Source organism: Gossypium raimondii, chromosome 8, assembly GCF_025698545.1.
Source record: "Gossypium raimondii isolate GPD5lz chromosome 8, ASM2569854v1, whole genome shotgun sequence".
Classification (NCBI taxonomy): domain Eukaryota; kingdom Viridiplantae; phylum Streptophyta; class Magnoliopsida; order Malvales; family Malvaceae; genus Gossypium; species Gossypium raimondii.
The window spans coordinates 50,842,349-50,864,532 of NC_068572.1; the positions used below are offsets into that span (position 1 = coordinate 50,842,349).

Here is a 22,184-nt window from a genome sequence, read left to right on the forward strand (position 1 = left end):
AATTAAAATACAACTAAAAAGCTAAAATAAAATTTTGATATCTATATTCCCTTAGCCTTATTTATCAAAATTTACCTTATTTATCTAAATAATTATTTAATTGACATTGTTCTTTTCTTTCTTTTTGAATAGAAGGGAATATTTCGTACTTGACTCAGTACTTTGAGGACTTACTCTCTTTTTTTTTTGTTTTGTTTTAATTAATATAAAAAAATCTCAATTAAATTATCGATTGAACTTTAACACAATTGACATTGTTGCTATTACAACAATTAAGAAGACCTGTGCTTAAACACATTTTTTGAGAGGGATTATAAGTAAAAATAAGTTTTGTACACAGAAAAAAGTCTCAATTTAAATTCAAAATTGATTATTTTTTAAATTAAACATCAAAATCAAATTTATTTTTACTAATTACTAAATATAAAAGATGAATAGAATTTGAACAATTTGAGCCTTGTTTTGATTTAAAATAATAATTTAAAAATAAAATTCAACCGAAATCAAAGTAGAAATTCAAATCTTTATTTTTGAGTCTTCAATTTAAAATAGAAGTTGAGCTTTTGACAACTTAACGTTACACACCTACTCAACAGTCAAGACTAGAATCAACAACCACTCCGTGTCTCATAGATGGCGTACAGCGTTTAGGAATCGGCCGCGTCATAGAGAATTTTTGTTAAACCCTTTCAAATCGCTGTCCAATGTTGAAAATCTTGGAGTTAGGAATTTTTTTTACTGTTACTAAAGCTCATAACTAAAAAAAGAATAAATGCTGCTCCTGCTCCACCTTTGACATCACAATACATTTTGTTTCCTAATGCAAAATTGTATGAAAGAAAAAAAGAGGGGGGGAGGGGGAAGAAAAAAGGTTATAAAAGAAACATGCCAAAAAGAGAGAAGAGAATATAACAGAGGCATATTTGCAATACTCATGCATTGAAGAGCTTTCTGAAAGGTCCATCTTTACGGTCCTTGGCAGCTTCGGTTAAAGCAAGGAACCTCTTGAACCCTGTTGTCGCAGCACCACGTCCAAGAGCAGCCGCTCTTGTTAGCACATCTTCCCGAGAAGCAATAAATCCAGCTGAAGCGGGATTTGAAATGGCTGGAACTGTACTGGCAGGCGGGGCTGGTGCCATCGATTGCCCAACTGGTGCTGCACTAGAAGGTTGTGAGATTGCTGGCGAACCTTTGTTGAAGTCATCTAAGATACTTTGTTGGTCCGATTTCTTGAGGCCCTGCTCATGAAATTTTTAAATTTTTAAGTCATCTAAAGTTATTGAATCATTTTAATGATATCCTAACTTCAAGCTGACATTCAGCTAAAGCTGAAATCAAAGTCAATCACCTTAAGCTCTAGAATTCGCTGAAACTCCATTGGTGTTCCCTCTGGTAGCAATGCACGGTATGTATCCGCAACCGAATCAACAGGAGATAGTATAACCTGGGTAATGATAAGGAGCAAAGGTGTATTATGATAGATGGCCATAACCTGATAGAATAAGAGCTGACCAGACTTTTTGTCACAAACCTTCAATAGTGCTTCAGCTTTGCTCATCTCTCTACTTACAAATTTTGAATAGCCAGCAGCACCAGATGTCTGCCAATAGAAGTTAAAAGTTTATCAGTTCTTTCTTTTTTGCACCCTCAGTTTCTCCTTGTCTTGCAAAAACAGGAGAAAGGATGATCATGAAAATGCAAATGGAAACAAATGCTTAAGTATATACCAGAGATAACTTCATTATTGAAATTGCAAAACAAATAGAGTACCGAAATGAAGGGGTGGAAACCAATCGAACAATAAGTTTTCAAGCATAAACCACATCTTTACAATTTGTGTACCAGAGACCAGAGGGCCCACTTCAATGGGTCCATAATACAGTAGTGTCCTTTTAAATAATAAAATATACAATGTCACGCATCTTTCCAACATCAATTTTTTTCCGCAGTGAGAGTGGATTAATTATTGAAATTTCAAAATAGCAAATGAATTCAATAAGAGCTGTGAGAAGCGTGATTTCATGAATAGGCACACTCCACAACTAAAAGGTGATGCAGCCTTGCCGAAAACAGAGATGCAAAACCATGAGTTATGTCAGTAAGAGCTAACTGCAGCATCAAATGTGATACTCAAATGCTAAATAAGGGAAATAAAAATGCCTTAAACCTGGATAACTAGAATATTCACACGCAACAACCAATATTCACACGCAACAACCAGTAGATGAACAGGAAATCATGAGTATTCATTTGAATGCATAACTCACCTGTCGACCAAGTGAAGGAATTTCCAAAAGAATTGTCTTTACAGCTTGAGTATCCAACAGCATCTGCAATACAATATACCATTAGTTTTATACATTAATATACTTCAATGCTCCGGTATCAATTTTTCCAAATTCCATTTTTGTTATCAGAAGCCATTCAATCACATTCAAATGTTGATACATGGTCGTTATAAGTAATTGTAAATAAGTTAGCGCACATCACAAAGACTTAAACAACTAAGTATCAACATCTAAATTGACCTTGCCTTGCATGCTAATATTCACAAAAAGTTAATAGATATAGTAATAGAGGTAATGGCAATATTAGTATTACATAACCACAAGAACAAGAAGGAAACTGAGAGAAACAATATGTGAAAAGTACTTGTTGAGCTCCAGTTTCTGATATCTGCTTGCATTTGAAAATATTCATGTAGAACCGGGGGCCAACCGATGATGCAAGCTGCAAGAATTAGCAATAAGCAAGCTGCACAAAATATCTATCTACAAAAGGAAAGAGAGAAGAAAAGGAAAATAGTAAGAGAAAACCATGTTAAGAGACATAGTGCAAGACCCCTATTTTCTGGTATTTACCTTGTCCAAGAAGAACTGGAAGTAAATAGGTGAAAGAAGGCTCCCAAGTACAGGAATGCTACTGCTAAGGATCATATTTATGCCATTGACATATCTGCCACAAAGACAATGAGATTCCTTTTAAAAGTTGACCCTAGCCTGGGTGAAATTAAAATCTTAAAAAGGAATGCATCTTACCCTGATTGGTCCCCAACGCTTTCAAGGGTACCCCATGGAACACGGGTCATTGCAGCCATTTCAGCATCAAATTTAGTTTCCAGGCCATGCACCAAGGTTACTAAAGATTTGGTTATAACCGCTGAAAATTCATCCTGTAAAATAGCAAGACCTTGTAGAACCAACAGAAGCAATGTTGCAAAATGAATTTGTTATGAAGTATGCAATACCTGCACTTCAGACATATCCACCCGGTCTGCAAATTGAGAATCGATGATTTTGGATACACTTTCAGCCAGTTCACCAGACTGTCGAAAAAGTAGATGTGGGTTACTAAAACTCTAAAATCAGTTTTCATTATCAATGTAAGCATGAATCTAAGTTCGTCTCTAAGAATAACAGCATAGTCAACAACCGCCTACTTGAAATGTTTAATATTGCTATGATGCTCCATGCAGTGAAGTTACCCTACCTCAAGCATCAGTGAGACCAAGATTCTAACTTGTTTAGGGGGAAAAAAAAGGAACTAGTAGATTATAATACCATTAAATAGTTGAAGAATGAAGATGAAACAGAACTACATCAAAATTAATGACTGCTGCATAATTATTCACACATGCAGTAGCTATGCTGCAATTTTATGATGCTTAAACTAAGCAAAACAGACATCAAAGCTCCTGGCTCTAATTCACCCATAGTAAATCACAAAGAAAGCCAATACCCTTTACTTCCTATTGTACCCATAATTCTTTGATATGAATAAATGGTATGGCATGCACAAAGAAGCAGGCACAAGGAATAAAATGGTAGTAGTACATTCCAATATTTGGTAACCAGGGAAGCCATGATTAGAGAAACTGACCGTTTTATGGCAATATTCAGCTGAATTTACAATATAGCAGATCACTCTTTCGTCCCTGTCAGATGTCTGTCAAACATTGCCAATAAATGCAAAATAAAACATTAGCATTTGGCATAGAGTTTACACAAACACCTCAAAGGTTATCACACTGAGACTATACCTTTATCTGCCCATCCATACCAGTGGCTGCAGCAACAATCCCTGTACCACCCTTCGGCAGTCTCCCAAAAAGCTTTGTAGCATAGGCTTTGAGGACTCTTTGAAACACCTGAGGATGGAGAGATTATTTAGGACTGCATTAACCAACCACCTCAAGTTTTTCCCTTGTAATTTGTTCTGATCCTTAAGATCACTTGTATATAGTTCTTGACAGGTAAGAGTTTAATCTAACCAGAAGAATCACCTACAGAACTTTCTTCTACAATAGAAATTATGCACATAATGATCTTGAATCTTTGACAGCTTTATCCATTATTTTCAAATAGACTAATCCTCACCATTCAAATGTATAGGACCCATCCATGAATTGTGGAAATCATACTTGTGAATGGTGATTAAACTTGTATTGGATAGTAATGGAGAGAAAACCAGATATGTTTGGTTCAGTAGTTCAAAAAATGATATGCTTGGCCTTCTTGATAAGTTGGGGTTTTCTTGTCAAATAAAGCAAAATGTAAGTCAAAGATCAAGGAATCAACATGTCCCATCCATCTGAATTTATGAAGCCTTCCTAGCTTTCATTATTATTGAATAAATTATTTTCATTCCAAGAAAGAATAAATGTTACTGCAATGCAAGAAAAAACAAGATTAGATTTGAGGAAAATACCTTGAACAAATTATATAAAGTTTGGCTCTTTGTCAGAGCACTGCATCGCTTTAAGCTTCTCTTGATTATAAGAAACAACTAGCACAGGAAAGACCAAGTCAATACAAAGAATATACTAAATATAACTGGCAATACATTATTAACCAACAATCTGCAAATCAATATAAGCACATAGTTGCTCTCTAAACAACAGTGTGTACCCATTGTAGGAAACTAGAAAAAGACGTAAGCAATCAACTTGAGTTGTAAAAAGAAAAATACTTAGCATTGTTTAGGAAGACATGATGGGTTAACATGCAGGTAAGTCGGAATATGCAGTTGCTTACCTGCATACTACTGGAAAGAACATTATTCTGACTTCCTTCCTCAACATCCCATGTTTCCTCCTGTCATACAATGGGTCAATGAAATATGAGTGCCAAAAATTAGCAGAAAGTGTGTACTGAAGAATGATCCTTATTATGCCTGAACTACCTGAACAAGTTTCTCGAGATTCTCCATCAGCGTCTTTTCTTCTAATTCTATATATACAATTAAGTGAGGCTCAAAGCAAGATGAAATAATCCCATGGAAGTTGAACTGCCAGAAAATGAGTTAAAGACCGTTTCAGTAGCAAAATTACGAGATGAAAGCTAAAAGCCAAACACTATGGTGTAATGCAATGGACAATGCAAAAATGCAGATGGAAAATATATTTTCCTATATGCTAATTTAGAAAAATCATAGGCAGATACTATTTCTCAGAATGCAAGTTCAAAGTGTGAAATTAGATAACTTCTTAGATATAGCATTTTCAAACTACAATATAGAAAAACAAGAGTAGGCAATTACACTTATTCAATTTGAAATAGACGGCAACATGTTACTCCAGCATTTCAATGAGACCCATAAAGACAGTCTGAGATGACGTGCATGCCTCAGAATAAAAGCAATTTTACAGAAAAACATGTAGACATAACCAGTAAATAATTTCTTTAGGCACCAATCACCTTCCAATTTCTCAAGGAAATGCAGAAGATCTAAAGGTAAGACACGTTAAAGTAATCAAATTGTCCAACATAAAGTTTCTGCCATTAGTGCATAGACTCCGCACTTGACCATGACCGAACAATATGTAAAAATAATCTTATAGAAGATTAAAATTTTACCCCAGCTCCAGGTGCAGACAAATCTTTGTTTCCATCCTTTTCCTGTCAACACAACATCCGAAGAGAAAAAAACATGATTCTGTAATTCTCTAGCAGAAGGATTTTTCCATAACAGAGAGAAGTGATCTTTGTGTGGACTGTGAAGCATACCTCATTTTCACTTCCTTGATGTGCAGAAAGCTTTTTCTCATACTTCTTTCGAATATCTGATGCACTTTGACTATTATTCTGCCTACCAATTTCTTCAATTTCATTTCCAATCTCTCTACTCTGAGTACCACCACCAAATTTCTCTGCCAACTCATCCTCAAATTCTAAAGTTCTTTGCAATGCCTGCAAAATCCAAAGCATAAGAAACTTCAGAATTAAAACTAGCTTACAGAAACTCACGGGTAAGGAAGTATGAAATTGAAATTTGCCAAATTAAAGCATGTTATGGTTATTCCAACAACAGAAAATAAGTAAAATGAACAGAAATGTGATACTGATCATCTGAGTCCAACTATCCTAGGATGAGATTGACAATAATCAGCAGAACTGTATCAGAAAAAAGAAATATGCTAAGCTTGACCAATAATGAGAAATAATAAAAACACTTTTTTCTCTAGTCCTCTTCCCTGTCATTAATTTTGTACTACAATTCCATGCTATAATCCACATTTGCAAGATATAATAAAAAACAGGAGCTAGTTTACTATGGCATCTATAATTAAGTTGTTTTTATTGTACCCAAACTAAAAGCAATGGGAGTCAAACACACTAAGGTAGCATACCAGTTTCTACTTATACTGAAGAGTTGATTATTTTGCAAGACTCTTGCCGAAGATCTAGAAAATATGGCTTACCATCAGCAACGTTGCAACATCAGGCTTCTCTTTCATGTTGTCAAGGATCCCCTCCAATTGTTTCCTGGAAGCAAAATCCCAAGTAAGAAAGTTTAAATCATGTATGATAGTATGCTGCAGTTTCCCACTCACTTTGGACAACCAATAATTCATTTGTAGTATAACTCAGCATCATCTCATTAAGTCTTTTTTCCAAAAAAAAAAGAAGGTTGAAAAACTCTTTTTGTCATTACTTTACCCAGAAAATAGTTCTCTAGAATCTTTCTTGGAAAAAAATTAGAATGTTAACTTGACCATTGTTTAAAGAAAGAAAAGTTGCAAATGCTTGAAACTATTCCTTCAATTAAATAAAAATGAAGATTATATAAGTTATTGAACCATCCTAGAAGTACTTATGCTGTCCTAGATAATACATACCTTGTCTTCTTACAGAACTGGATACAGAGACGGTACGGGACAAGCCAAGAGGTAGGGAAGATTTTCCATATTTCCTCGTTTGTTCTCATTCTACGCTTGATCCATGCATATCTTCGTTCCGTTTTATCCAGTTTAGCTAGTTCTAATTAGAGAAAAATTCAAAAATCAGAACCATGAAAAGTTTGCAAAAGCTTAATGCATAGAAACCATATTAAAGATGGGAGGATGGAGCCACACAAACCAGCTCCTTCAAAGATCTGTTCATATGAAGTAAGCTCTCTGCTGCAAAAGTTATTTACTAACTCCTCTTTCACAGATGGCTCCAAGGCATCGACAACTAAACAAGCATCAGATAAGTGCTGCAGCAAATTTGTCTCTTCGGACTCTTTGCCGGTTCCTAAGCTGCAATTAAAACCTCAAATTTATAAAATACAAAAGGTATATTTAAATAATTAATTTAGCGGGAAGAACCAACAGCTGTAACCATATAAACACAGTAATAATTCTTATTTAATTGTTCAAGAACCATAAGGAGTTCTAGGTTCTCTAAAACCCCCAAAACCACCATGGCACCACCCCCTACAGCATGAGAAATTCTTCCAAAACAACATTTAAAAAGATAAGATTTAACAACATTAAAGATCACCTTTTAGTAAATTTCAGCAATAATGTAAAAAATTACCTTTAGAAGTTATAGTTCTATGCATACAGAGCCAATTTTGTTTTATTTAATTTTTTTTTATTTCATTTGCTTAATACTTATTGAGAACTTGCGGACTTTCAGATGTGTAAGTTCCATATTTTGTCATTTCTACATATATAGAACCACTTTAATTCTATTAATTAAAGTTTAATGAAATTTCTTCATGAATATTAAGATTTTGCAATGTCTCAATGAAATATATTGGCAATTAGCTTCTAAATAGCTACCTTTAGTTTCATACCAAAGGACAGCATCAAATTTATATATCACTTACCTTGAGAAATCAGAGAAGACATGAGATTTCAGTATTTGTTTAATACTCTTAAACTTCTCCCTTAGCTCTGTGATTTTTGGGATATCCCTGTAGGCTTCAAAATGGCTACATAGCTGGTTTACAGCCTGAAATGCATGATAAATTTGACTTCTTAAGATGAACCAGATTTGTTAAAGGGAATGAAAAGCAAACTTCAGAAAAAGAAAACAAACAAAACGCAAAAAAGGATACCTTAAATGGATATAAATAGTATGATTAAATGAAACATCACAAAGATAGAATTTTACGAAGTAAAAAAGACGACATAAACAAACCATAGAACAAGTAGGGACTAAAAGAACTTTTAAGAGAAAAGTAAGAAAAAAGGGAGAGGGAGAGCTTAATGGAAAAGGTAAGCATCTCTAAGTAAAGAAGATCTAGACTGATGCATTCATCTAGTGCCATCCAGAAAACTTTGGTTTTTAGGTTGTCCTTCTTTTAAGCAAAAATTCTCAACATGAGGGGTAGCTTATCCACCTTATACATTTAATAAAAGTCTGAAAACCTAAGAAAAAGTTTAACTCTTCCAAAACACCAAAGCAGAAGAGAGGACAAATGCAGTTGAACAAGCCAAAGAAAAAGTGAAGTGTTCTATCTATACTCATGATAAGGCCCTTTGTAGATTCAGCCAATGAATCAAAGCATGCCAGAATTAGTTTCACCAAAACCATAGGTATTCAGTCATCTCTAGCAGCCATCAATCTCAAATCAAAAAACAAAAGAAATGAAATAGTTTTGACGCCAGTACAAGTAGATCACCGATAAGATATTTAGTACTTTCAATGACAGAACACCACGTAGCTTCTTAAGAGATGGCAAACAAAATATACACTCAGAAATGACATACCTCTAACTGGGCAGCTGCCTCCTTATATTGTCGTTTTGATGCCATAATTTGAAGTTGTTCTACAGCGGAGACTGCCATGACAAGAAAAAGGAATTGATATTAAAAAGCAAGTTCTTTTAAATCCTAAATACCGAAGGCAGCCAAAGGTTAGAACCAACATAGTCTTATGTAAGCATATTTTATGACTGATCACAAATTACATTGCTAAGACTTGGGTGAGGTGTCAGGTGTCACACAAGCACAGATAAAGAAGACCCAAAAAGAAAAGACTGACCTAGCATGGTTAGACGATGAAGAGCTGTAATTGTAGTGGTTATATGCTTCTTAGCAAAGTCCAGCTTCTTGATATCGCGGCATATTTCTTGAACCATCATCTCACTTTGCTCAGCTTTTGTTTTTATTTCACGGATTTTATATGTTAGTTCCTGTGCAGACAAAACCATGAGTTCAGAAAGAAAGAGGAAAATGGCCCAAAGGGGGAGAGGAATTTTATATTCTTTTCCAAGTCGTGCTACTAATCAGAATAGGAACAATTATTTTCTCAATAGTACAACTGAAACCCTATAAAATTGCTTGTATGAGGAAAAAATTGATGCAAATAGTATGAAGGATCTCATCTATAGCATCTACAAAATTCAAACAAGCTAACCTCCACAGCATGTGTAGCAGCAGCAAGATCTTCCTTAGCTTTGGTTCCTGAATTACTCTGTAATCAAAATAGCTTGTCACCTTTTACAGTTACCTCAACTTTCCCAAAGGCAAACTGCAATATATCCTAGTTGAAAGATTTGATAAATTCTCTTGACATTTGATTTTCACATGAGTGAGATGCAAAACCAATAAAAAAATACACTGCATAAATGAATAAGAAATATTTCTAACCTGTTGGCGAACAGCAGCCAGTATTCCAGCATCAACTCTACGGATCTCACTTTGTATCTTTTGCATTAGTGGCTCAACGCCAGATAAAGAAGCCTCTGAACATAAAAAATATGTGCAGCATCAATGCCAGTTACAAAATTATCGCAAATCCTGCTGAAATTAACCGTATTTAGATTTCCAATAATCCTTTTTATCAGTTACCTGTGGGAAACATCTGGTTGATGTACTCTAGAGTACTCATTTTGTCCATTGCTTCCAAAATTCCGATCCTATCGACCTGGAAGCCATAGAAACAGTTTTAACCCAAGCTTAAAAGATGGATCCAAATAAAGAGGGGAAAAAAACAACAAAAGCAAGTACGTGCTAAATGTTCTTTTTCTTAATTCTTTTCAAGCTAAAATTGAGAAACGAGAATAACATTACAATAATCTCCAAACTTTAGAGGAAAACATAAAGAGAGCATACAAATTATAATGAAAATCAGATGCAATTCGTTAGATCAAGATTGCTAATGATCTACAAATCACTAATTCTTCCTTAAAAATCAAATTTAAAAAAATTCGTGTCATCAAGTCGATACCTGAGTGAAACTTCTCTAGAGATAAAATAAAATTGAAGAAAGGAAAGAAAATTATTATTTCGTTCTTACCGCTGAAAATTTTTATCGCCGATCTCCGACACCAAGTGGAGCAAGTCTTTTCTGTTTTGGGTAGCTATGGGCTGGATTTTAAATATATTTTGGGTTTCCCGTTACACGTCGGCCTATTAATACATTCATTTTAGTCTAGTAATAGACCCCATTTACATCGGATGAAGTTTAACTTCAAAAGATTGCAAAAATTGAAACACATTCATAAAATCAAACTGCCTAATCATATCCTTCCTTATCTTCTTTCACCATCAAAAATCAATTCTGGTCATGCTATCAACTTCCTCACCAATTTCCCTGGGCAGTTGAGTTGCTCCAGGTTTAGCATTTAGTTTAAGGTAAGTCAATTTGATGGGTTTGGTTTGAGAAAGTCGGCTCATGGATTATTAAATTCATATATGTTCGGTTATGGCTGCATTGGTTAGGTTTATGGATTCAATTTATAGGTGCAGTTCATGGGTCTATTCATGGATTTGATTTATAAATTAACAATTATTATATTTATTTGACATCGGTATTATTATTAGTGTAAAAAAAATTAAATTTGAACACGTTAAAATACGTGTATATTCTTATTTAAGAGTTAGAGCAAAACTATCCATATTTATAAACATTATTTTTTAAAAATCATTCTAGTTTTTAATTTCATTATTTTGTTTTTATCCATTTTAATATTAAATTTGATCTAAATTTTCAATTTTCAAATTCATCTTCTTTTCAATTTTCATCTCTAAAATTGAAAATTATCTCAAGGTTTAAACCATCAGTTCTGTTTTGTGCCAATTACAATGTCGATTGCATATAATCTCTAATTCCGACAGGGACTATAACTGGTCTAGAATAAAGTAAGTTCATGATGGAAAGATCATTCATGGCCAAACCATATGTGAATGTTTTCTGGCAAGTGGTATGTTTGTAGGAGTGTTCTTAGCCAATTGGCATGTGTTTTGGCTTAGATTTTGGTTGTAATCTGTAATTTTTGTGTGGCTATTGAGATGAAAGTTTTGTGGAACATAAATCTATGATGAATGACTATTTAAAAAGAGCAAAAAATTATAGGAGTTTTATTCGACTTGATACTTGTTGAGTAATTTTTCGTTATGTCTCATTAAAGAAAACAATCGAATGTTTATATACGTGGTAAACTCTACACATGCTGGACAGGTGTACTACTCTAGGCTGCCTGCTGGACCTCGTTGCCCCCACATGCAAACTCATTTGGTACATACGAGCTGAGACAACGAGCTCTTGTTGTTGACTTCTCTCTATAAAACTTGCGTGTATCCATCTAGTAGGGCTTAGCCGGGTTGCGAGTGAGCAACCTAAATCTATCTGATTCTCAAGTTGGTGATCATAAGTACGTAACAATATTATTTGTTATGGTTTGGTTATTATTCAGCGGGGATGGAAATGCTTATGAAAGGAAGGGGATCTATATAGGGTTATGAAATTTTATCAATGCAGTATGCTAAATGAGTTTGTTGGTGAGCTGTATTTGATCCTTCTTTTTTTTCTAATTGTATTTGTACGTGAAATGTCTATGATCCTTAATGACCGCAGATTGGTGTTATTGTTTCATTTAATGTGTTTTTGTAATTTTGATTTTCATTAATAAACTTTTCAAATTTGATTAAAATAAATAAATAAATATTGCCTCTTTTTCCCACCTTAAAAATTTTTAACATTAAAATATAATATCATAAGGAAAAGTAAAATTATATTAAAAATTGTTATATAATATTTTTGTATCAAATTTAATTGAGATGATTCATTAACTATAAGTTTATGTTTGAGTGTAATTTTAACCAATGCCACATTTTCATAAAACTACAAAGAAATATGCTATGATTTTTTACTAGATTTTATTTTAATTTGATTTCGTATCATAAGCATCACCGTCAGCTTGCCATTATTCTAACTTTTAACAAAATTTGAAGTGGTGTGAAAAAATAAGTGATATATTTTTTTAGTTTCAATTTATTTATATTTATGTATTTCTTTTTTTATTTTCTCCTCCTAACCTAAAAGTTCTAATTGTCGCTTTCCTTAAAGGTGTTGTTGTTTTATCGATTGAACCAATATTGATGAGCATTAAAAAATAAGGAAATTTTTAAAAAATAAAAATAAATTTAAGCGTGGAAGAATAAATTTAATGTTGAGTGATTTATTTTATTCTTTTGGTTAAAAATATAACAAAAATAAAAAAATTGGGATGATGAAAATAAAACGTTACGAACGTTACGCCATGTAAACTTTGAGATACATAAAAGAAATACTTAAAATATAAAACATGGTGATAGGATTATTCTTAATTTAATTTAATAACCAAATTGGCATTCCTTTAATATTTCTTAATTAGCGAAAAGAAAACCGTTATGCCTGAAACGTTTATTATAGCTATAAAGAAAAACCCATTTTTCATGCGACAATTCTATTTACGGATTTATCGTATTACCTACCACTCTGAAAGGCTTGAAAACTGCCCTTAACCCCTTACGATAATCAACGATGAGTCTGAGAGTGACGCCATCCTTACCAAGCTTAGCAATCTGCAATAGCATCTCTTCGTTCATGCCAAAGTGCGTGCCGGGCCCATTTCCATCACTTTTGTAATGGAAAATGACTATAAAGCACTTGCCACTCATCACTGCCTCAAGTGGGAAACTGTCTAAAAACGACATTCGGCTCAGCTGCTTCGATCCTTGGAATCTGGGACCCACCTTCACGAAAGGGAGAGCATGGGAATAAGAAACGGTTGGAGCAGTTGTCCATTGGCTCCTTTACGAAACTTCCTCCTTTTTCCCTTAAATTTCAGTTTTGCCCTTATGTTTCTTAAGTCTCTGTTTATAGCTACGTGTCTTCACTGTTATTGCAATGCGTCACTTAGGATTGATGTTTAGTCTCAATCAATACTATGTATTGAAATTTTATAAATAAAAACAATGTGTTTCACGGATGGTTAGAGTGTTGATTGGTACAGCTAGGGCTAATCATGTTTAGATGTGATTTGAGTTACATTAATTATGTTATTGTGAGGGATTTACTTTCTTTTGTAATTTAAAAATGCTGGTATAAAAGTCCAATTTTTTAAAGCAAGTAATTAATTTTTTTCTTTACTCAATTGAGTATTTAAACTTTTAATTTTTTAAAAAGGCCTCACACTTTTTTGAAAATAATTAAGCCCATGCTCTTATTAAAATTAGAAAAAATTATTAAATTTTAATAAAAATAAAAATTTAAAATTATTAGAAATTATTAGAAATTAGAAAATTTTTATAAAAATAGTAAAAAATAAAAATTGTAAAATTTTATAAAAATTATAAAAAATTTAACGACCCTAATTTTTTAATTAAAGTCATCACATGTCCCAACACGATGTGACATGGAGTGAAAATGATAAAAAATAAAATTAATAAAATTATAGAAAAGTTATAAAATACTTCTTTTGGTACAATAATTTTATAAATCTTTTCACAAAATTTATATTTCTTTACATTTTGTATAATTTCCTTACGACTTTATAAAATTTTACAATTTTTTATATTTCTATATATTTTATAATTTTTTTACGATTTTTATAAAATGTTACAATTTTTATATTTCTTTTACAACTTTATATTTTTTCTAATTTTTAATATTTGATTTTATAAAATTTAATAATATTTATAGCTTTTATTGATTTTATTTTTATATTTTTCTAATTTTAATAAAAGCAAGGGCTTAAAATTTTTTTGATGCATTTTGAAAGTTTAAGTACTCAATTGAGTGCAAAAAATAGGGACTTAATTTTTTTTGAAAAGTTTGAGGGCTTTTTGATACATTTTGAAAGTTTAAGTATCCAAATGAATGCAAAAAAAATAGAGGCTTAATTGCATTTTTGAAAAACTTTGAGAGCTTTGAGGCTTAATTATATAAATAATTTTAATTAACTTAATAAAAAATTATATTTGATTTGAATATTATTTTCACATATTTTATTCATTGGTTAATTATAAATAATAATTTTAAGTACTGACATGATTTATTTATAGCAAAGAAAATTATTTTTACATGAGTTTTACTCATCTTTCTAGTTACATTTTAAATTTGTACTAATTAATTTTTATTACCTTAATATGTAAATTAATACTTAAACTATACTCTTTTTTCAAATTAATATAATTTTCTTTTTATAAAAAATAATACTTAAACTATATTCTATTACCCAATTCACTCCAAAAAAATTAACGCCATTAAAAAAAATCACTCAATAATAACACCAGACATCATTTTTATCTACCATTTTTTGGGTGTCTGTAGGATGAATCTAGATCTACAATTTGTACTTTTGACTAGACTTTGATGAGTTTTTGTTTTTATCTGCACTACCAGCGAATTTATCTCTTTTCCTCTCCATCTCCAACTAGCTTGTGTCAGCTCAAGGATACAAATAGCTCCCCTCGTCTTCGATTTGTCTAACGTAATTCAAAGTTCCAACTTTTATTCCCATTATGAATCTCCAGAGCATAAGTAAAAGCCCTGGGCACCGCACGATTTGAAGATTTTGAGTTTCAGTCTGAAGATCTAGGCATTTTCACCCAACGCGAACTTGTCCTTTTTAGATGTACCATTCTTTCGGACTAGAGGGTGGCAGGGCGGCAGCAGTGGGATTGGAGTTTTTGGCAGACAGAAAAAAAAATGGATAGACAAGAAAGAAAATAAAGTAAAAAAATTTGAAACAAAAATATGCAACAGTGTGTTATTAGCATATAATTTGTGACAAATTAATTTATCAATTTGAGAAAAAGAGTCTACTTTAAATATTAATATGAGTTAAGTTTTTTTATTTTATTTCTAATTATTTTAGAATATGTGTCAAATAAATAAACACTTAAAAAATGTCGACAGATGAGGTGGGTAAGGTTTTTGGGTAGAAAGATTTTGCAAATTGAGACCGGAGGAAGGGAAGGAAGCAAAGACTCCGACGACGCTCAGTGCGCGTGAGACCAATGAGGTTTCTGTGGAAGATAAAACAGATCGATGGGAAGGTGACCAGCCTCTCACATCTTCATCATCCGATGCATTAAGAAAGGGGTTTTTAGGAAGGGGCCAAAGATGTGTTTAGGGATTAGTTCTCTTTGTTTTTTTTTTTTTTAAATTTATGAGAATAAATGTTTAAGAAGCTGCTCTCTACTTTTAGGAACCCCAAGACACCACCCAGGCTGAACTGTGCATAAATGCATCGAGTATTTCGTCAAAAAAAATGTTTAAATGAAAAAATATTTACTTTTAAATTTTTATAAGTTTAAGTAAATTTTGTGATTATATTAAAATGGATTTAGAATTTGTTACTATATTTGTTACTAAACGCAAAATTTTTACTCTAAGTGCGATTAAAATTTGCATTACCCACTTAAGAGTTATTAATTAAACTTTATACTCAACATCGAATTTTGGATGATTTTAAGCTACAACTTAAAAAATTATTTCAAACATTTTACTTACATAATTAATTGTAAAAATATTTAAAACTTAAGAAACAATTGTCTTTTATGATAGAAATATTTGAAAAGTTTAAGATTTTCAAAACTTAAGTTGAATTTTATTTATAAAATAAAACATTCATTGTTAATTCTTAATTTTTATTATAAAAAATAATTATTTGATAAACACTAATTCGATTTAAAAATAAAAATAAAATAACTTAATGAATATTTATACTATATAAAAAGTCTAGCTAAGTTAATGTCACGGATTAACTCAACATTAACTCAATTACAAAATTATTACTTTAAAGAGTAAATAATATTATTACAAGAGTATTTTTTATCTTTTATACTTTTATAAATCTTCAGATAAAATAACAAAAAAACATTATTTGATAATCCAACACTAAACCAATAAATTTCTATAAAATTTCTCATCATTTGTTAAAATATTTTCCTTCACTCGTGAAAAATCTACTAAAATTGGAAATCTTTGTTAATTCGTATTTATCACATTTTTAACTAAAATCTTGTCCATCTTTTAACTAAGAAAACATATTCCAAATCAACTTCTGATAGATTGAAATGAACGTAGCAGAATATAATAAAATAAAAGCAAAAGTTAAAAAATAATATTAAATAATAACTACAGAAGTTTTAAATAATATTAGATAATAAATACTTTTATATAGGTTTGTCTTGACCCGGCCCTAAACCCATTCGAAAAGTGAGAGGATTTGAACAAAAATATAGATCTGAAAAATAGGTTTGGACAAAAACTAAGGCCCGTTTTTTAAATGGATAGCGCCTTGGGTAAGTTTTTTTTGCCCGAGCCCATCCCAAATTTGCAAAAAAAAAAACTTTTGTTTTTTTTACTATTTTACCACTGTTTTTTAATTTTTTTGCTATAATTTCGCTATTATATTGCTACTATTTTATTGTTATTGTTTAAATATTATATAATTCTTATTTTTATTATTAATTGTGCTACTATTTTAGAGGTATTTGTTTGTTAAGTTGTACTTATCTTAGTGTTATTTAAGTATATATTTTTCATTTTTTTCCCATTTGTTGGGAAACATTTATCTTAATGTTTTTAGTATATTTGATGTATTATATTTTTTAAATTTTATTTTTATATGAAAAATAATATAAAATTTTTTAATCCGATTGGACCAAGCTCGACTTTTAGTATTTTTATCCGAGTTGAATTTAGACAAAATTTTAGGCTTATTTTTCGGGTCGAGTCAAGCCCAAGCCTAAAAAATGGTCCTAATTTTTTTTACTTGGCCCAACCCATGGACAATTCAACTTTTAATATTATACATATTTTTTATTCAATATCTAAAATTACCTATAAGGATAAAATGCACTTCAACGCATTTGAACTTACATTCTCTTGACACTGATAATAATATCGATATCGATCAAATTAAGATCGATTGGGATATTTTGAAAGCAAATTATTTAATTATTTTTGTTAAAAACATTTCCATGGAATGCAGGAAACCTAGCTATTGAATATAATTGTTGTATTTTTATTAAACTTTAGTTCAAAATTATAGTTTGTTCGTAACATCGATAGCTGACCCAATTCTAGTTTTCATCTTAATTAATTAGTAGCTTTGTTGATATTATACGTGGAGAAAAGATGGTACAACTAAAACACACTTTGTTTTTATATATTCATGATTGATTGATTTAATATAAACTTTTGTATATGTATATATTTGTTACATTATTAATGCCACATCTCGCATCAGATGTTTGGTATGGATGTCAGATTACTAACGCTAATAAAATTGATTTCAAAGGTAATTAAGGTGTAAATTACTTTTAACATATAGCTTTGAAGGTTAATCTAACATAAAATTTGTGTATTTATGTATTTTTAATTTTCAAGAATTTAACTTTTTTTATTCATTTAATTTTAATAATCGAAGTGTAATTGATAATATTGTTAAATTGAAAATATACACGGGTAAATCTAAAAACAAATTTAATGGCTAAAATTGAATTATAAATTTTTGAGATGTTAAATATAGATTTTATCATATATTAATTTATTGTTTTATCATTTTTGAAAGAACGGAATTGAATATTTTTATTTTTTTTGCCTAATTTTCTCCTATGTTAATTTATAATTTAATCATTTATAGAGGAGCTAAAATTTGCAATTTTTTAATTTTGGGAGGTCAAGACCCTTATCCGCCCCTTGTATTCACCCTTAAATATATGTCCAACCATTTACAATGTAGCATTCCAAAACAATCCACAGGGAACAAAGAACTAGACAAAAGTTGGATTAAATTAGATAGATTCGAACAAACCCCATTCAAAGTATATAAATTATTAAAATAGGTTAACTAGTACGATAAGTTTATTAGGTTCAATTGAATAAATTATTAAAATTAAAAAATAAAGAAAATCACTTCAACAGTTTGTGGATCAAGCGATCCATGCACTTTATTTCAAACTATATCTTAATCTAATTGATATCATGATATAACTAACTACTCCGATTCTAAAACCCTCAATTTAAGGTTGTGGAATTAACTTTAACAACAAACTTTTTATTAATTACCATTTTACTATTATAATTTTAATTTATTTTTAAATTAAGATTCAATCTATCTTTTTATATTTATTACTTTTCAATGATAAATATTTTTTCATTATATAAACTCGTGGCTTGAAATAATTTTATATATATATATATATATTGGTAGAAGAAAAATATTAGACTAAAACAAAACTAGTCTAACTTTCATCGATTATATCAGACATTGCGTGATAAATATCAATTTCCAATAGATGTCGCACATAGATCAAAGGTTCATCAAGGATGACCAATTGGTTCAAGCTTCCCAAGATTTCCTTAGCCAAGTAGTTAGTGACTCTGTTGACATCTCTCGATAAAAGTCTAAGCTTCACTGCTAATCTTTAACAATCCAAGTGTGGAGCAGTCTGACTTCTGCTATATTGTTTACACAAGAAAAACCAAAATGTAAAATTTCCAGTAAGAAAGCATTGTCGGTTTCCACTTCCACCTGTCGAAATTCCCGCTCACAAGCTAGTTTCAACCCTTCAAGCATCGCCTTAGCTTCCACCTGAAAGATATCAACCAAGCCTGTCACCATGCCAAATCCCACAAGCCATCCCCCTTGGGGTCTTCTTATAACTCCTCCAATAGCCACTCTTGATTGAGACGTCGAAACCAAGCCATCCACATTAATCTTGGTCCAATCGGTATCAGGGAAATGCCAACGCTTCCTCCAACTAGTAGAAATATCCCAACTAGGCATCCCAGTTTTAATGTTCAATGACCTCGTCCATGCTTCTGCTGAGGAAAAAAGCTCATACCTATTACCACTAGCGTTGTTAAAAATAAAATCATTCTGATTCTTCTAGATGAACCAGCAAACAATGGAGAAGAAGGTGCTTCATTCACCACTTTGGATTGATAATTTCCATGCATTCCTAATGTTCCACAATATACACTCTACAAGAGGAAGGTTAAAGAAAACCCCTTAAATGAAGTTTGGAATGACAACTTTCCAAACTACCTGGGCAAATTAACAATCCCTAACTGCATGCAAAGCATATTCAACCGTTAAACCACAACGATTGCAAAAAGGATAGTGAGACATACCTCGCTGTAACACTCCTAACCCGTATCCGTCGCCGAATTAGGGTTAAGAGGTATTATTAATCAAAACACAACTCAGAATAGACATTCGTTAAAGTTCAAAATTTTTAACAGTTACACATGATAAACTAGGTCTAATATTAAACATGCAAAATTCTAAGTTTTTCTTTTAACCATTTAAAACAAAACAAAGACATTACAATCCAACTAATCCATAAGAAAAATAAGCCATTTTTGTATGGCTATTAATCTCATATACAATCTATATATCGAAGTACGATCTTCAAAACATTATCTAGCCTGTACATGCCATAAATTAAAAATTTAAACATTTTAAAACTGAGACAGTAGATAGAGTGATGATCTTGCTGACGATCCCCGAGCTTGAAGCTTGATCTTTAAGTCTATAAAACAGAAAGACATAAACAAACAAAGTAAGCTTTTATAGCTTAGTAAGTCTATTGCATAACTAAATATATATATATAAATAATATAACTTTTTAATTTAATTTACTGAGATTGCAATTAACACATATAATTAATATTTATACATTTATCGTACTCGGACCATTTTATTTATAGTCAAATATATGTACCGTCAAAATGCGTTCAATTGAATATATATATTTATACCAAACAACATTACAACCAAATGAATATAACCGAGCATATATGTATGTTATACACATATCATATCCGATCGTATGTATACTCATAATAAACTTATAACCAAATACAAATCTAATACATGTGATCGAATGCATTCATCTCCATCAAATAATTATAAACAGAGGTATATACATTTCAAATGCATATGTAGATGCTTATCAAATACATATACCGAATATTTATAAGTATACATTTATCAACTGCATAAATCGAAAGCATGTACGTATATTTTACAAATGCATAGACCGAATATGTATATATTCATTAAACACACTTAGCCGAAGGTATATATGCTCATCAATAAAAGATAACCAAAATCATATAACTGTACACTTAATCACATACTTTAAACAGATTCATCGGCACTTAGCCTGCTAGGCTTAAGGCCTGATTCAGTACACCGGCACTTAGCCTGCTAGACATATAGTCTGAAATGTTTCATCGGTATTAAGCCTGCTAGATGTAAAGTCTGATATTGTTTCACCGGTATTAAGCCTGCTAGACGTAAAGTCTAAAATTATTTCATCGGCATTAAGCCTGCTAGACGTAAAGTCTGATATTGTTTCACTGGCAATAAGTCTGCTAGGCACTAAGCCTGAAATCTCAATTTCACATACACAAAATAATTCCTCGAAAAATTCTTAATAGCAAACACATGTTCGTTGTAGTCCATGTTCAATCATAAAAGAGTTTACAAATCATACTTTCAATTCAGTTCAAGTATTTATAAATTTATAAACATATATATATAATTGAACCTCACATATAAAAATATAAGATTTTATATCTTTAATTCAATCCAAGAACCTATATACGAATATACATATAGATATATTCGAACTCCCATGTACGTATTTAACATTTATACCTTTAGCTAAAATCATAAACTCATACATGTATATATATACACATTCTTGTCTTTATCTAAGTTCATAATTTATTCATGTATATATATACATATATAATTACTTAACTAAATTCAATACAAGAAATTTACATGTATATATACACGCTTATTCGAAAATAACATATATATATTTAATTTCATACCTAAGTTCATTATAAAACATATACATGTATATTCATACATATTCAAAACTCCACATGCATACTTAACATTCATACCTTAAAATATATTCAAGATTTATTCAAGTATTTTCATATACATTCCAACCCACATATACATACTTATTCAAATTACCTATACAATTACAATATACATACCTTTAATTAATCCAAGAATTTATACATGTATATACATATATGTATTCGAACCTTGTGTATATATATATAACCTCCACAATCAACTAAATTCAAGAACATATACATATAGATACATATATAAATATTCAACATTATATATATCTATATACCATTCATACTTTAACTTAATTCAACGATTTATATAAGTATATACCTATATATTCGAACATTGTATATATATATACCATTTATACTTCAATTTATTTAATCAAATTATTTTTATTTATAGCTCAAAAAAAAATACAATAGATATACATACTTACTGATTTAATAACATTAAATAGCTAATAGACGTACCTCGGACAGTGTAAAATTGAAACCGGACGATTAGTCGACGACTTTAGCTTTTCCCTGATCCAACTCCAATTTCTTTGGTTCTTGATCTTAAATCAAGCTTCCTAATGGCCGAACCCTAGCTTGGATGTTTCTTTCTTTTATTTTCTCAATTTTGACTTCGAGAAGATGATAGCTAGCTTAATTTTATGTATTTTAATTCACATATAATATAATATAAGGCTATTTACTTAATTAACCTTACTTACTAAATATATAATATATAAACATTAAGGTTAGTCTTGTCCATAACCATCCACTATCTATATAGTGGTTTAATTTTACTTTTAAGCC

General features: G+C 31.0%; 1 protein-coding gene across 1 annotated transcript; it reads right to left on the bottom strand.

Moving 5' to 3' along the window:
* Positions 1 to 505: 505 nt before the first annotated feature.
* On the bottom strand, positions 506 to 10,671 carry LOC105791979 (vacuolar protein sorting-associated protein 53 A). Its single transcript, XM_012620317.2, has 25 exons — positions 10,512 to 10,671; positions 10,064 to 10,139; positions 9,863 to 9,957; positions 9,630 to 9,686; positions 9,255 to 9,405; positions 8,981 to 9,051; positions 8,095 to 8,219; positions 7,359 to 7,519; positions 7,118 to 7,259; positions 6,701 to 6,764; positions 6,006 to 6,188; positions 5,856 to 5,897; positions 5,182 to 5,286; positions 5,034 to 5,093; positions 4,708 to 4,785; positions 4,040 to 4,147; positions 3,880 to 3,945; positions 3,248 to 3,325; positions 3,039 to 3,172; positions 2,862 to 2,955; positions 2,653 to 2,730; positions 2,268 to 2,330; positions 1,532 to 1,600; positions 1,349 to 1,444; positions 506 to 1,238 (listed from the first exon to the last, which is right to left on the bottom strand). Exons 2-25 carry the CDS (start codon positions 10,110 to 10,112, stop codon positions 933 to 935), a joined length of 2,475 nt encoding a protein of 824 aa, XP_012475771.1. The 5' UTR covers positions 10,113 to 10,139; positions 10,512 to 10,671; the 3' UTR covers positions 506 to 932.
* Between the last annotated feature and the right edge of the window lie 11,513 nt (positions 10,672 to 22,184).